The sequence below is a fragment of the Saccostrea cucullata genome, unplaced genomic scaffold (assembly GCF_032062105.1).
Source record: "Saccostrea cucullata isolate Sc308-1 unplaced genomic scaffold, CSIRO_AGI_Scuc_v1 ctg12523, whole genome shotgun sequence".
Taxonomy (NCBI): domain Eukaryota; kingdom Metazoa; phylum Mollusca; class Bivalvia; order Ostreida; family Ostreidae; genus Saccostrea; species Saccostrea cuccullata.
This window is the reverse complement of record NW_026924478.1, coordinates 7402-23696: the sequence shown is the minus strand read 5'-3', so window position 1 is coordinate 23696 and position 16295 is coordinate 7402. Positions and strand designations below refer to the sequence as shown.

The 16295-nt window shown below is 33.1% G+C and overlaps 1 protein-coding gene and 1 long non-coding RNA gene across 2 annotated transcripts; one reads left to right on the top strand and one right to left on the bottom strand.

Moving 5' to 3' along the window:
• The first annotated feature begins 8874 nt into the window (after window positions 1-8874).
• Window positions 8875-10856, top strand: LOC134266524 (uncharacterized). The gene is made up of 3 exons (XR_009991989.1): window positions 8875-9230; window positions 9352-9431; window positions 10537-10856. It is a non-coding gene; the product is annotated as an uncharacterized LOC134266524 (long non-coding RNA).
• A 115-nt stretch (window positions 10857-10971) lies between these two features.
• On the bottom strand, window positions 10972-12682 carry LOC134266523 (uncharacterized). Its single transcript, XM_062748747.1, has 4 exons — window positions 12336-12682; window positions 11814-11891; window positions 11048-11105; window positions 10972-10983 (listed from the first exon to the last, which is right to left on the bottom strand). The coding sequence occupies exons 1-4, from the start codon at window positions 12548-12550 to the stop codon at window positions 10972-10974; spliced, it is 363 nt and encodes a 120-aa protein (XP_062604731.1). The 5' UTR covers window positions 12551-12682.
• Window positions 12683-16295: the final 3613 nt, after the last annotated feature.

Sequence of the window (16295 nt, the reverse complement as noted above, 5' to 3'; positions counted from 1 at the left end):
GGGGGGGGGGTGGGTGGGGGGGAGGGGGGTATTTTTATTCTTAACCTATTTAACGTTGGAGTTGAATCTTGTATCTTATTCCAAGAACGTAAGATTGATTGTGACATTTGGATGAAAGGTCAAGGTCATTAAAAACCATCACCTCTTTAACTTCTAACCTGTCAACCGAAATAAACTCTGAAAGGTGTTTCTAGGTACATGTGCATGTACTTCATGTTTCTTTTTACCCTTGGGTCAAGGACAAAGGTTAAGGTCGATTTCAAGTTCATAGGTCAAGGTGATTTTGGTAAATAGTTAATATCAACATTTTATTCAGGTTACCAGTGACCTTGACCTAAGTTTCAAGGTCAAGGGTAAAAAGATCTGCATAATTCAGTATGTTACATGTCTTGACATTTAGAAGTTCTTAATTCTGCATGAACATCAAACACTCAAGTATACTGTCTTTTAATACATTGTGTGCGGTCGCATGTGCATGCACGTCCATGTATTTACTTTTGATAGTAGTATAATGTAGGCAATCATTATATCTATTCATATTTGAAATTTCACCCTGTATTATTGAGAACCAAGAAAGTTGTAGGCATATAAAGTTCTAGCCAATCAGATTGCAGCACACGTGCATGTGCGTGCGTTCATGATTATTCTTATATATCATGCTGTAGATCTTCATAATGTAACACAATGTTCAAAATTTCAAAGGATTTTGTCAGAAAACAAAATAGATATTTAGACTTTAAGTTTCAGCCAATCACAGCGAAGGGCACCTGCATGCGCGTGAGATCTTGCTATTTTGACCATGTCATCATGTCTATACTACTATTATCTCCTTATATTATGAGTTTCAAAGCATTTCATCCAATATTTAAAAAGTTACGGCTAAATCTATTATATTGGTCATTTCACGTGTTACACGTGCGCGCACCTGCACGCACGTGCGCGCAAAATGACCTTCGTTCCGCACATCTACATAACATACCTAGTGACCCTAAAAAGGTTTCACCTAGATCGGATGAGTAGTTTACAAGAACACTCGCGGACAAAAAAGTACCGGAGAACAAAGAAAAAATTCAGAAAAAGTAAAAACAACTAGAGCAAAGCTCGTTGCAAAGCAACGAGTAGGTCTTCCTTCCGGTTTTGACCGGAAGTGCCGGAAGTGACTTCAACACCAGAAAGCAATGAGATAACTCGTCTACAGTGACTTTATAATTTCAATTTTGCATCAAAACCTTCAAAATAAGCTATTTTTGGCTACTTCCGGTTTGACCGGAAGTGACGACGACGGGCGGAAAATTAATTTTTATGCTCCTAGATACATATTTTATCCAAAATCTTGTCAAGAATGGCAAAAATACGCGTTTAAAGACTACTTCCGTTTTAGCCGGAAGTGACGCCGGCAGGCGTATTTTGACGACACCAAAAGATTAATCTTGACATTTTGAACAACTTTGCTTCTTTGACGTATTACAAATTCTCAATACTTTTTGAGATATAAAGGAAACTCGTTCGGCCCCTATAGGCCCCCCATTTTAGGGGCCAGCCCTTTCTTGGAGATACCAGTTGAAAGAACGTGTAATTCTACACTTCTTTTGTTCTACATGTCTTAACAAAATATTTCTAGGTAAAAAGTTATCGTAGAAAAGGTGTTAAAAATTTTGAAATTCTTGATAGGTCTATTTTCGGGCCATAGCGAGCGTCGGCGCCTCGTACTTCCGGTAGTTGTGATATACAAAAGGCACTTCTCCAAAGGTTGCTCTAGCATCCCTGAAAATTTCACACTTCTATCTTCAATGGTTTTTGAGAACATTGCCGGACAAAGTGACCCTCTAAAAATGACAAAATCGCAAAAATCTCAAAACCGGAAGTGACGTCATCAAAACAAAAAAATATATACCTAGATTTTTTAATCTTCTATCAATCCTGAAAGTTTCATGAAAATCGATCAAGCCGTTTTCGAGAACTCGCGTGCACAAAATATGTAAGAAAAAAAATAATAAAAACTGTGGAAAAGAAACCTAAGAATAACAGAAAGGTCTTCCGCTGAAGACGGAAGACCTTAATATGTTCCCAAACTTCGTTTGGGGAACATAATAACTAGATGCGTTCTTGTTGCTAAAGCAACAAGCAGTCTTCCGACCGACTTTTCGTTAGAGATCTATACTGCGGGTTCCCATGAAATAGATTTCAGAATGTATTTTTTTCCTTTACGTTAATTTACAGCAGTCTCTCAGCATATATCATGATTATTACAGATAAACCTTAAAATATCTTTGAATACAGCTTTTAAAAATTGGCAAAATATTTCATACATGTTATTAAAGTGAGGAAAATCATTTATAATTGAAAAATGATAGAAACAATGAAAAAATTTAGGAACGCCCACGGCGGGACTTCGAACCCCCGACAGTGGGACAAAGTTTGGTTCGGTTATATCTTTTCAATAAATGCACGCATCAAGATACTGAACACATATTTAGAATTCTCATAAAACACACTATAAACCCTGTAAATCCTAGAGAAAAATATTGAAAAACAAAAAAGTTGAAAAATGGGACTTTTTGAATTCACTTCCGTTTGCGACCGGAAGTGCCGACGACGAAAAATAAAGGTCGTATCCCATAATGGAGTTCGATGTTCTATCACCTTAGTGAGTTTCACTTTCATATCTTTAGCCGTTCTCGAGAAAACTGCTGGACAAAATGCCTTTAAAAAATTACAAAAACCCCCCAAAATCGCGAACAAAAGTGAATTTAAAAAAAATAAAAAACACGTCTGGAGATATTCTCATGATGCATCATTCCTGTGAAAATCTTTTAAATCCGTCCACGCACAGTTGAGATATCGCCCTAACTATGAAAAAAAGAAAAATAATAATAATAAAAAACAGACGAATAACAGTAAGGTCTTCCGATGGAAGTCGGAAGACCTTAACTAGAGCAAAGCTCGTTGCAAAGCAACGAGTAGGTCTTCCGTCCAGTTTTGACCGGAAGTGCCGGAAGTGACGGAACAAAAGAAAGCAATGAGCTAAGTAGTCTCCGGTGACTTTATTATTTCAATTTTGCATCAAAACCTTCAAAATAAGCCATTTTTTGCTACTTCTGGTTTGACCGGAAGTGACGACGACGGACGGAAAAATTACTTTTTATGCTCCCAGAGACATATGTAACCCAAAAAGTTGTCAAGAACGCCAAAAAAAAACGCGTTTTCCGACTACTTCCGGTTAGGCCGGAAGTGACGACGACGGACGTATTTTGACGACTCCTATAGATTAAGCTTGATATTTTGAACAACTTTGCTTCTTTGACGTGTTACAAATTCTAAATACTTTTTGAGATATAAAGGAAAAACATTCGGCCCCTCTCGGCCCTTGATTTAAGGGTCCAGCCCTTTTTTCGAGGTATCATTTGAAAGATCTTGAAATTCTACACCATTTTGTTCTACATGCTTTAACAAAATATTTCTAGGTTAAAAGTTATCGTTGAAAAGGTGCTTAAAATTTTGAAATTCTTGATAGGACTATTTTCGGGCCATAGCAAGCGTCGGCGCTTCGTACTTCCGGTAGTTGTGATATACTTAGTGCACTTCTCCAAAGCTTGCTCTAAGCATCACTGAAAATTTCAAGCTTCTGTGTTAAGTGCTTTTTGAGAAAACTGCCGGACAAAGTGACCCTCTCAAAATCATTAAATCGCAGAAAACTCCGAACCGGAAGTGACGTCATCAAAATAAAAAAATATATATCTAGATTTCTTGATGTTCTATCAGACCTGAAAGTTTCATGAAAATCAATCCAGCCATTCTCGAGAAATCGCGCGTACAAAATCGGTTAGAAAAAAAAACAATAATAATAAAAATAGTGGAAAAGAAACCTAAGAAAAACTAGTGCTAATTGTAACGGGGACCGTTACAGATGTTCCCCAAACGCTCCCCAACACCCTTTTGGTGCCATATTCCCTGTAAGCTTCATTAAATAAGACAAACTCTATGCATTTGAGACTTTAAAACGTTTACCCAAAAGTGTACCAAGTTCATTCAAATTTGAGCATGCACGCGTGCGCATGTGAATGCATGTGTGTAATGACCATATCATTTTGTCTAAACAATATTAAAGTATTTAATCCAAAAGTATTAAAAATACGCTCATTTAAGTGACTGTGTATTTTTGATTTTATTCATTTCACGTGCACGCACGTGCATACATGAGCATGGTGACCATACCTTCTTGTAGAGGTCCATTACATCTATCTATGTTCTAAATCCCACCCCGTTTGGTTGGAAACCAAGGGAGTTATAGCTGTTTAAAGTTTCAGCCAATCAGATTGCAGCGCACATACACGCACGTGTACGCATGTGCATATTGACCATACCTTCTTGTAGAAGTCCATTATATCTATCAATGTTCCAAATCCCATCCTGTTTTGTTGAAAACCAAGGGAGTTATAGCTATTTAAAGTTTCAGCCAATCAGATTGCAGCGCACGTGAATGCACGTGTTTTCATGATAATTGCTATATACCATGTTGTAGGATATCCTATTGCATGGCTATGTTCAAAATTTCAAAGGATTTCGTCAAAAAACAAGAAAGATATTGAGACTTTAGTTTCAGCCAATCAGAGCGAAGCGCACGTGCATGCGCGTGAGATCTTGCTATTTTGACCATGTCATATTGTCTATGGTTCTAATATATCCTTATATTATGAGTTTCAAAGCATTTCATCAAAAATGTAAAAAGTTACGCCTATATCAATTAAATCGGTCATTTCTCGTGTTGCACGTGCACGCTCTTGCAAGCACGTGCGCGCAAAATGACCTTCGTTCCACAAATCTACATAACATGTCTACTGACCCTAAAAAGGTTTTTCCTAAGTTGGATGTGTAGTTTACAAGATCACTCCCGGACAAAAAAGTACCCAGGAAGAAGAAGAAGAAGAAAAATAATAATAATAAGAAACAGAGTAAAAACAATATGTTCCCCAACTTCGTTTGGGGAACATAACAATAAGGTCTTCCGCTGAAGACGGAAGACCTTAATAATAAGAAACCGTAAAATCAATATGTTCCCAAACTCCGTTTGGGGAACATAATTACTTATGTAGAGTATGGAAGCCCTAACCCTAACCTTTCAGAAGTTATGGCCAAGGTTAATTTTCTTTTTAAAATTAGGTCAAACTCCATGGTCAAGGTCAAAGGGTCAAAGTTCTTGTTATCAAATAAAAGGACTTGTTACAAGAATTAAATATGTAAAATATGAAAGCACTAGCCCTAACCCTTTGAAAGTTATGGTCAAGGCTTGTTAAAGTAGGTCAAAGTTAAAGGTCAAGGTCAAAGTTCTGGGTATCCAATGAAGGGTCTTCTCACAAGGATTACATATATGAAGTAAGAAAGCTGTATCTCTTACCATTCAAAAGTTATGGCCAAGGTTCAGGTTTTTCACGGGTACAGAAATCTACAAGGTCAAGATCAAAGGGTCAAGGTTGTTGGTATCCAATGAAAGGTCTTTCAATAAAAAATACACATGTGAAGTATAAATGTCCTGGTGTCTACTGTTCAAAAGATATGGCCAAAGTAAAAGTTTAAAATTTTCATGTAAAAGTGGGTCAAACTCCAAGGTCAGGGTCAAGAGGTCAAATTTGGTGGTACCAAAAGAAAGGTCTTGTCAGAAGGTATACACATGTGAAATATGAAAGTCATGGCTCCAATAAATCAAAAGTTATGGGCAAGGTTAAAGTTTTTGCGGACAAACAGACAGACAGAGAGACAGACAGATGGACACGAGAAAAACTATATACCCCGAAACTTTGTTTAGAAGGGCATAAAAAGGGCTAACTTAAGCTTCTAACTTAGGTGAGAAAAAGTCAATGAAATATTCCCAGCTTAGCCATAATTGTCAAAATTTTAAACAAGAGGCCCAGGGGTCAAATCACTCACCTGACCATATCAGCTAAGAAAACACACAAATCAGATCAGTATTGAAAAGTTTACTGAAAAGGTGTGGTGGTGGGTTGACGACGAAATTTGACACCCCATCATTTCCATCCCTACCCCAAAGGGTACTCATGATTTGAACAAATTTATACCTTCAATACATGAGGATGCTTACATGTCAATATGACTGTGAACATAGCTTTTCTATTCCTGAGATTTTTCCCTTAATTATCCTATGTAAAAAATTGATCCACCATTGAGATCCTTACCTACCCTTGGAGGTTATGATTTAAACAAATTTAATTTTACACTACCTGAGGATGATTCCATATGAGTTTAATCTTTCCTGTCCCTGATAATATGGATCTTGAGAATTGAGATTTTTTTTTAAAAAAATTCTTATATATTCTGATGTAAAACTTTGATCAGTATTTTTTGCCCCACCCTTGCCCCAGAGATCATGATTTGAACAAACTTTAATCTACACTACCTAAGGATGCTTCCCTATAAGTTTCACCTTTCCTGGCACAGTGTTTCTTGAGAGAAAGATTTTTAAAAGAATTTTCCTATATATTTCTATATAAAACTTTGACTTCCCATTGTGGTCCTGCCTTACCCCCGGGGGTCATGATTTGAACAATTTAGAATTTACAGTATCCAGGATGCTTCCACATAAGTTTCAGCTTTTCTGGCCCAGTGGTTCTTGAGAAGAATATTTCTAAAGATTTTTCCTATTTATTTCTATGTAAAACTTTGATTCCCCATTGTGGCCCCCGCCCTATCACCGGGGGTCATGATTTGAACAATTTAGAATCTACATTACACTTCGTACAGTGTTTCTTAAGAAGATATTTTTAAAGAATTTCTCTATGTATTTCTATGTAAAACTTTGATTGGCCATTGTGGGCCCGCCCTTCCCTGGGGGTCATGATTTGAATAAACTTGAATCTACACTACCTGAGGATGCTTCCCTGTAAGTTTCATCTTTCCTTTCCTTTGGTACTTGAGAAGATTTTTAAATCATACCATCAAATTTTCACTATTTCTGAATTATCTCCCCTTCAATAGGGCATTGCCCTTCATTTGAACAAACTTGAATCCCCTTCACCTAAAGATACTTTGTGCCGAGTGTGGTTGAATTTGGCCCAGTGGTTCTTGAGAAGTCGAAAAGGTGAAAAGTTAATGACAACAATGACGACGACAGACAGACAATGGACAAATTTTGATCAGAAAAGCTCACTTGAGCCTTCGGCTCAGGTGAGCTAAAAAAATATTATAAAATACTTACATGTACGTTTGACAATCAGGAAGATTTAGGAGTTAGGACTACCTTGGTACTTGAATTCTGATCCTTGTGATGACAAGTAACTGTGCCTACAGAGAAACTCAGAAATGTCAGATAGTGTCTGTAGGTTCAATAACATTTATTTCTTTATCCCCTTGTCACTTTATTTAAAACATGTATTCTATAAATTAACAAAGATTATATACATGTGTTTACATTAAAGAAATGCAAAGATAAGCAAAAATAAGCTGAATGGTTAAGGTTTTGCTGCATGTGTACATGTAATAACAAAATTGTTATACATGTATAATAACAAACAATGTATACCTCAGGCTCTGCAAAAAAAAATTTCTCTCTTAGATTTTTTTTTTACCTGTTTACATGACTATCATATTTCAATAATCTTTGAGAAGCTATCAGTGTGGTATAATGGAGTGCCATGCATAGAACTGCTTATTACCAGTAAATTATACCTGTAAGTATAGAATAGATACAACATTTAATAAATATTTTCGAAACTTATTAAATAAATATTTTGTAAATATATGTACAGTACAACTCATTTTAGGGAAGTGACTTGGACTTTCTGTCTTGCAATCTAAATGTAAGTAAGCCTCTTTAAATCTGCATATATTTTATCTGCATATATTTTGGAATGCACACAGGTACTTGTGGACAGGATAGTGGGGTATTTTTTTGTTGAGGGGTTGAAGGATTTTTCAAAGGGGGGGGGGTATTATAATGTACATTTTACACGTGCATGTAGTTTAAAATAACTCAATAGGATACCGGGTGGAATATGGTTTTTAAAGGAGGAGATCGATTAAACTAGAAAAAAGTATTTGTATGGATTACCTGAAAAGTTTTTGAATAATATAAGGAAGGAAAATATTGATCTCAAAACCTGAGAATCCTATTTTGTAAGGGGGTCATTTTGTATTCATGACCAAATTTCTTTATACATTACAACATTAGCTTTTTACTGAACATTTTCTATGGTAAAAATACAAACAAACAAAAATTCGGAACTTTCTTCTTATTCTTTCTTTTTTTTTTGCAAATCCAAAGGGAGAGTTGCAACCCCAGTAGTTAGAATAATCTGTGTCTCGGGACAAGCTCACACCGGATCCGTAGGACATTAATTTTATCATTTAACGATATAACATTCTATCTACATCCCCCCCCCCTTTGGATTCGCCACTTTGTGTGTTATTTGATTGCTGCAGTTTAATTTCATATACCAGATCCCGGTGCAACAGGAATTAAAAACAAACCAAAACATTAGGTCTACCCTCGTTCAATAGGCCTTTTCAATAATATTGAAAGAAAAGCAGAGAACCTGTATCAAGCCCATCTTTCATTTTCAACACATAACGTTACCATAGATAATGTTAGATCCACTTGAATCTGTTATTAAGTCCATAAGGCACTTGGTTACAGGATGGTGTATTTTGTGCATTATGTGTTTTTCTATGTGTGCCTGAATACCCTCATTAAAAAGAAAAACTAAAAATTCGCCGAAATTAGCACGTTTTAAAACACACCATCCTGTAACCAAGCGCCTATGATTAAGTCAACAGATATTCCAAAATAAAGTTATTACATCTATCTGGTATTAAAAAAAAAGATGAGAATCTTACAAACTTACAGAAAATATGGAGTTGAAAACATTCTGCTGTTTCTTTCTTTCTGCTTTCTAATCAGCATGATGACGTAATTTGTGACGTACGGCATTCCATAAAAAAAAAACTAGCTTTGGTTCCATTAAAGTAAATTTATATCACTTAGTCATCAACATTCGTCTTTGAAGCGGAGATACATTTTCAAGGTAAAAATTTGAACGACGAAAATTATAAAAACTAAGGTATTTCCCGATTCTTGGATGAATACGAAACTGAATAGCCAGGTTCCATTTGCACTTCCTGTTACAGAGAAAAAAAAAACGAGTCAGCGAGAGCTCCCTTCTATGGTTTGTTCCAGACTTTCCTTCTGGATGATTGTGATCTAATTCCTTAAAACAATGGTAAATATGTATGCTTCGTTAATTGTTTGTCATATTTTGTGTTTATAATGCACATTTTTATTGATAATTCAACTTGCAACGAAATATTTCAGAGTAAATTCGGATTTCGTTCTCATTTCAGGTTCTACGTAACGCAGCCAGGTGAATCGAATGGTCTTTTTATGTTCAGTGACATCTATTTGAAGGTTTACTAAATTTTGAGTAAGTAATTTAAAGTTACAGTATTTTTATTTTAACTAACTGTCATTACAAGTCTCTACACAAATACACAGACTGTGTGTTTTGTTCTGACACATATGGACTTATAACCACAGGCAGCTTCAATAGACTAAGTGTATCCTACAAAATAATTTAGACATAGGATGATAGGTCCAACAAAAGGTTCCATCTTCTAGGGGATTAATCTGGTAATTTGGGGTCAATGGAAAAAATGTAACTATTGCATTTGATTTATTCACAATTGAGGTACTATTCTAATAATTTTATCCAGATTAAAAAAATCAATCTTTTCAGTATTGTACTGTTGTATGTAATTTATTAAAAAATCATCAATGACATGTTTATTGTCAATTTGTCATCCAATAGGAATATCGCAATTAAAATAATTAAAACATTTTATCTCATTTGGTTCAATAGCAGCCTGATATCAGGATATATAGAGTAGGTCAACAAGACACTGTATGTGTTAAAGTCTATTATGCAGTTATGAATGTGCTTAAGAACCCTCTCTACACTGCACACTAAAGAGTTCTGATTCTATGGTATTTTTTTGCAGTTAGAGTGATCTGCCCTTAGTTCTAAATTCTTAAAATTATAAATTCACAGTTTATTACACAATTTTTAATCAATTCATAACATTTTAAAAGGCCAAGATAAATTAATTGAACATGTTATTTACATGTATTTTCTCTATGGAAGTAAACAACAGTGATTTCAATTTACTGATACTGTGTTGTGTTTGATTATTTTTCCTTGGGGTTAAATGCCACACACCATATGTTGAAAATCATGTAAACAAGCTCAGTACTTACACCTTTATAGAATATATTTTTCTCAATATCCAAAAAACATTTTGTACTGGTGTAGAGAGGGTCCTTAACACATGGTCTTTTGTTTCGCTCTAAACATATATATACCATTTAACATACTCAGTAATACAAGTTGCCAAAACATGGACTTTTCAAGTGATATAATTGAATTCATTGTATTTAATGTCATCTAATTTAGAAATTGGCCCCTCTGACCTAAACAATTGAAATATTAGTATGGGAAATAGTATTTAATAATAATCAAAATTTCTTTGTAGGAAACGCTTGTCAGGACACAAGACTGAAAAAGACGTACTGAAAAACTGCCTGTAAACACAGCTATCATTAAAGTCAATGGATTACCTAGGAGCATCCAAGCAATATGATATCAGAGACTGGCAATTTACATCACTCAATGTGGCAGAAAAACCTAAATAAATATTGAAATGTTCAATTTCTTTGTTCATTGCTTTTTTCTCTTGTATATGAATATGGCATGATATTTATGTGAATTTCGCACAATTTTTACATGAAAAACTGATAATTTGGAATTCGCATGAATATCATGCGAAATTTTAGTCACATGAAAATTGCATGAATTTCACATAAATATTGTATGAGGGCATCCGCATGAAATTCGCATGTGGAACTTTTCGCATGGTTTTCATATGATTTTCGCACGAAATTCATGCGAAAAGGCAATCGCATGAAAATCATGCGAGCCACTTTTCCCTGTGTAGGTAGAAAATCCTGACATGATATATGAAAAGGAATATTTATCACAAGTACTAACCGGAAGTCACTACCACAATTCAACTCCTCTGACTCTTCTTGCAAGGCAGGAACACTGCAATAACATGGTGTAAACTGAAAACTTTCCTTTGCATTAAAAAAAACCTTAAGTCAGATTGAAATGTAAAATTCGCGCCATTTTAAAAACGTATTGAATGTTGTTATTTTTTTTAAAGATGATCAGTTGGGAATAAGAAAGAGAAGTTCACCTTTTCCTCAACAACGTATATATTTTTCTATTTTTTTTTTTTTAAATTAATCATATTATTTAGGTGATTGGGTTTAAAAATTGCAAAGCTTTTCTTTCCAAACCAAATATAACCTAGAGTTTCAATAAATAAGACAATACTGTATTTTTGGTTGCTTCTCGCTTTAGAAAATATAAATAGTTTTCTGAAACAGATGTTATTTTTTGCACAAATTAATTCATACCTTTTTCAACTCCAAAAAGAAACATGCGCTTTTATTTAAAAAAAATGAGCTCAAAAAGAAAGGACCAAAAGGGTCATAACATTTTTTTTAAATATTGTATTTTTAAAGTTTCCATGTAAAGGTTCCTTTTAAGATTTTATCGAACTCTTTCTTTCATTAAGAAATATATCCATTAAAATGCTGTGTATTTTAAAAAGAAATATATTATACACATTTTGTAAAAAAAAAAAAAGTCATTATCGAATACTCTCATTGCAATAAAGTTTTCAAATAATATAGATAACAGAGTAAAGAAATTTAAAACAAAGTATGAAAAAACGATTTTCATTACCAAAAGTCGCTACCACAATCCAAGTCCCCAAAGTCTGTTTTGTCTTTTATATCTTCTTGCCCTTCCATGGTTTGATTACTAAAAAAGAAATTGTTAAATCCTAGTGTTTTCCTGTCCTTTTGGCTTTAAAAAATATATATTTGTCTAAATACAATGTCAAGGGTCAATAAAATGAGTACTTGAATAGTTTACGGGGAAAAAACAAGCAAGAAAACCTTTTTTTTTAGAATTAAGTGAGAAACAGGTTTATTTTGTTTGATCATACCGGGGATGTTGATAATGCTGAAATTAACATCAGGCTTCAGTTTATTTAAAGAAAGGTAATGCATTTTGATTGAACGTTCTTTATTTTTAATGTATCATTTTTTTTAATCATTAAGGAAATAGTGCAAGGATGGTATAACAGTGAACACGTCAATGATGTATGCCACATAACCTATTTGTTGATATTTGTTATATTTACTTAATGCTATAAGATGTATGTCTTGGACAATAGAGATTATTTTATAAGTATATAATTACCAGAAATCGCTACCGCGATGCAGGCTTAAGTCGTCTACATGTCCCTGTTTGCCTGTTCCGCTTTTATTATTTAATTCCCCTTGTTTTACCGAATTTTCTTCTAATTCTTCTTGTATTTCTTTTTCACCTTTAACGTGTATTTTTTCTTGATTTTGATTCCACGTACTACCTTTTGTATGTGTTTCTGTTGTGGCTTTTGTAGAGGTTGTGTCCATTATTTACTTCCAATGTTTGGTCCTAAACATCCAGCTACAAGGCAGTTTTAATCGTAACTCTGAAACTTTAAGTCCTCAACAAGGAAAGAAACAGGGTTGTTCTCATTTCATTCCACATTTCTGGTAAAAACATCAATGATTTTAGATTAATATTGCATGCAAAAATACAATTTTCATTTACTATACATAATTTTTTTTTTATTATATTGATATTATAAGTTGATATGAAGTAAATATAGTTGCAAAAAGAATGTAATGTACATATATATGCCATCATCATCCGCAGGATGGGGCACATTTCCCAAACGGGATACACAAAACAAGTTCAAAATTTTAACCAAAACTGACCTAAAGACAGTATTTCTCGTATCTGAAAACATATTTCCTTAAAGTGACATAAAAGTATTATATTTCAAACCAAAGAATTCGTTTCAAATATGAGGATATCATTTTGTATTCTGTTTTGAACTTGAAGTTTGGCTTACTTTCCAAAAACGTTAACCTTTATCATGATGCTTGTATGTAAAAAGATGGTTTTCTCATATTGAAAATGTGTATGGCCTGTGACATAACCTTTCTAAGTTGTTTCTGGACCTCTTGACTTTCACTTTATACTTTACCTACTTTTCATTTAAAAAATCGAAAAAAGAGTCTCAAACATCAGTGTAAGGTAATGAGGTCATAGGCCATAAAATACAAATACTGTTAACTCTTAAATCAGAGCTACTTAAATTAGAATAGAATGACGCACTCGACAATATTGAGCAGCATCTATGATATGTGACATAAATGCACTCTTAAAAGACATTTCAAAATAAAATATTGAAAAGTGGTTGGTGTAAGCAATACCACAAAAATGGTTAGCATAGTAAAGGAATGCATACTTGCGGGTCCTACGAAAAAGAAATTCAATGAAGGAAACTAATATAACAATAACGATTAAATGGTGTCCAGAACGGCAGTCTCCTTCGGAAGAGAAAGAAGCAAACTATTGGAGCCGTGCGTTTTACAACTCATGCATATACGCAAATCAATGTTTTTCTTATATGAAATTTTATGTTCACCAAGCATCTTTCAACAACATTAAAATTTATCAGTGTTAAATAAAATTTATCACTTTGAGATATCTTTTTTATCATATTTTCTGAGATGTTCTTTTATTAACTCTTTACAATTTACTGAACTGTTATACAGCATACACTTGATGTCTACGTCATAGAAATAGAAATTTATCATTTCCTCGGCAGCACCTTATAACGTGGTACACGTTTCTCTAATGTTTAACGTAAATAATATTATGGCGTAATATTCTAATACAAATACAACTTTTCTTACTTTATGAGACATTTGCATATAATAGAAGGAAATTGGCATTAAATTTAAGATTAAATGTATTTTATAAAATGCATGATTGCGGGGAAAGGGTATACTCGTGATTTTGCGTCAGAAAGAGGAAATGGTATATGCGTTAAAATTCGTGACTGCGGGGACGGGTGTTAACTAATTTGATTTTGGACGTTCTGTCCATACCTGAATGGATGGTCACAACGCCTATAATAAAAAAACAAACAAACAAACAATAAATCAAAATATAAAAATATCTAATATTTCTTAACAAAGCATGTAAGATCTTTGAAAATGCCTTGACATTTGGATTGGGATATTTTTAAGAAATGTTAGTTCATAGGATCTCATTTAATTTAGTTTATGCTAATAACATCCATAAATCTATGGCCTGATAAGTCAATCATGAGTCTTATTTATGATGTTCTGTGTACATGAACTTGACATGATCTAGAAGGGCACTTGAAGTGATGTTTTGCAGGTTTTTTATAATAACACTTGATCTGCATATTTGATATAACAATCATTCGATCTTGATTTTTTTTTTATAAAAGATACGTTTACCGTGAACACAGTTCATTTAAAAATGCTATTAAGTTTCCTTTCATGGTATGATTTTTTAAATATAATCATTTGTTGTACAATTTACTTAAGTCTTAAGCCGTTTTAAACCAATTAAGGTTCATGGACACAGATTTGAAGTTAAAATTTTCTGTATAATATTAGGACTTATTTATTCTTATAGTTGTAGCCAGACCTGGGGTCAATTACTTTGAAATGTAATGCATTATATTACAATTACTTTGGAATTTTTATCATTACCATTACAATTACCATTACTCTCATTTAGAAAAGTAATAAATTAAATTACAATTACCTTGTTAAAGTAATTAATTACATTACACATTACATTTTATAAGAGAAAAACACAAAACGTATCACCACACAATTTATACCTATAAATTAAATTTCACGCTTTTTGCTCAATAATACGCTTTCCCTCAGATTTATAAATCAGAGTGGTATTTGGATTCTAGATTCATGTATCATGTTCATGTAGTTTACCAATCCAATCTACAGTTGACAAAGAAAGTGGATCAGAACACTTTCAATGTTGTAGTTTTGTTCAATATCTGATGTTAGTTTCTCTGTTGATTTTGTTTTTAAAATAAATGATTTATTGAACATTTTCTACTAGATGTTTATGTAAACTAATAATGCTATAAATGTATAAGGAGTATTAAAAACTTAATGAATTAATTAGCACTTCTAATTAGCTTAACAGGTATAATCAATGAAGCCATAAATTAAACACAACCAAAGGTGATAATTACAAGTACTTGGATGTAGGGTTTAAATTTTGAGATCTTAAGCTACCAAAAAATGAATGATGGTCAATATAACAGTCTATATTCATATTTGGCCTTACATGTACTTTCTCTTTGTGTCTACAATAAATCATACTGATCTTGTATCGTGTTTACCAGGTCCATTTTACCAGATTGAAAAGGGAAAAAGGAGAAAAATATAATTTGTATCTTAATTTAACTGTAAGTCTCACTATACCTGTATTAATATCACTTTTTTGTATCTTTCTTTAAAACCTGATGATTTCTTTTAATATTTTTCTTTGGTTCTCTTCAATTGATTTTACAATTGTCTTAATTGTCAAGAAGATGTCTATTAAAGGAATTATTTAGTTTGTCTATAAATTACCATTTAATAATATAAAAAATATTGTAGAATATAGGATTTTAATTTTAAGACTCTAACATTATTAATAAAAAAGTAACTTCTCCGTGATATTTATTTGTTTCAGATTCAAAAATAAAAAGAGACTAATATATAAAATGTAATTGAAATGTAATAATTGAAAAGTAATTGGTCATTACAGACATTTTTTTAAAGTAATGCATTACATTACAATTACTTATAATTGAAAGATGGATCCATTACACACTACACTCGATTACTTTGAAAAAAAATGTAATGATTACAATGCATTACCATTACACATTACCATTACCCCAGGTCTGGTTGTAGCATTTTACAAAAAAAAAATAAAAATTTATATCGTCTAAAAGTTATTGAAACTTAAGAGTTTTAGATGAGTCCATCCTGGCACTCTCACAAATTTTACTTTTATTATTAATACTTAGAAAAAGTGACAATCTTGTTGTGAATGTTGTTTAATGAAAATATTAAAACTTTAATCACGAAAATAATTATATTTAGAGTAGAAATGTTAGAAAACCAAACTCCTTCATAAGTATCGTCATTTCGAGCTAAGTGTTGTGTACAAAGTTTAACAAATTGATAAGATCCATGAAACGCACATAGCTTTTGAAAACAGGACACGAGCTCTGTAAGTATTGATGTTTACGATTCACCGGTTGGGTTT

Excerpts from the sequence above, each read along its gene's own strand:
- LOC134266523 (XM_062748747.1), bottom strand. The coding sequence starts at position 12,550 with ATGGACACAACCTCTACAAAAGCCACAACAGAAACACATACAAAAGGT. Across the intron at positions 11,892-12,335 it reads CATCGCGGTAGCGATTTCTG|TAATCAAACCATGGAAGGGC; the intron begins GTAATTATATAC and ends TTTCTTTTTTAG. Across the intron at positions 11,106-11,813 it reads GATTGTGGTAGCGACTTTTG|TGTTCCTGCCTTGCAAGAAG; the intron begins GTAATGAAAATC and ends ATGTTATTGCAG.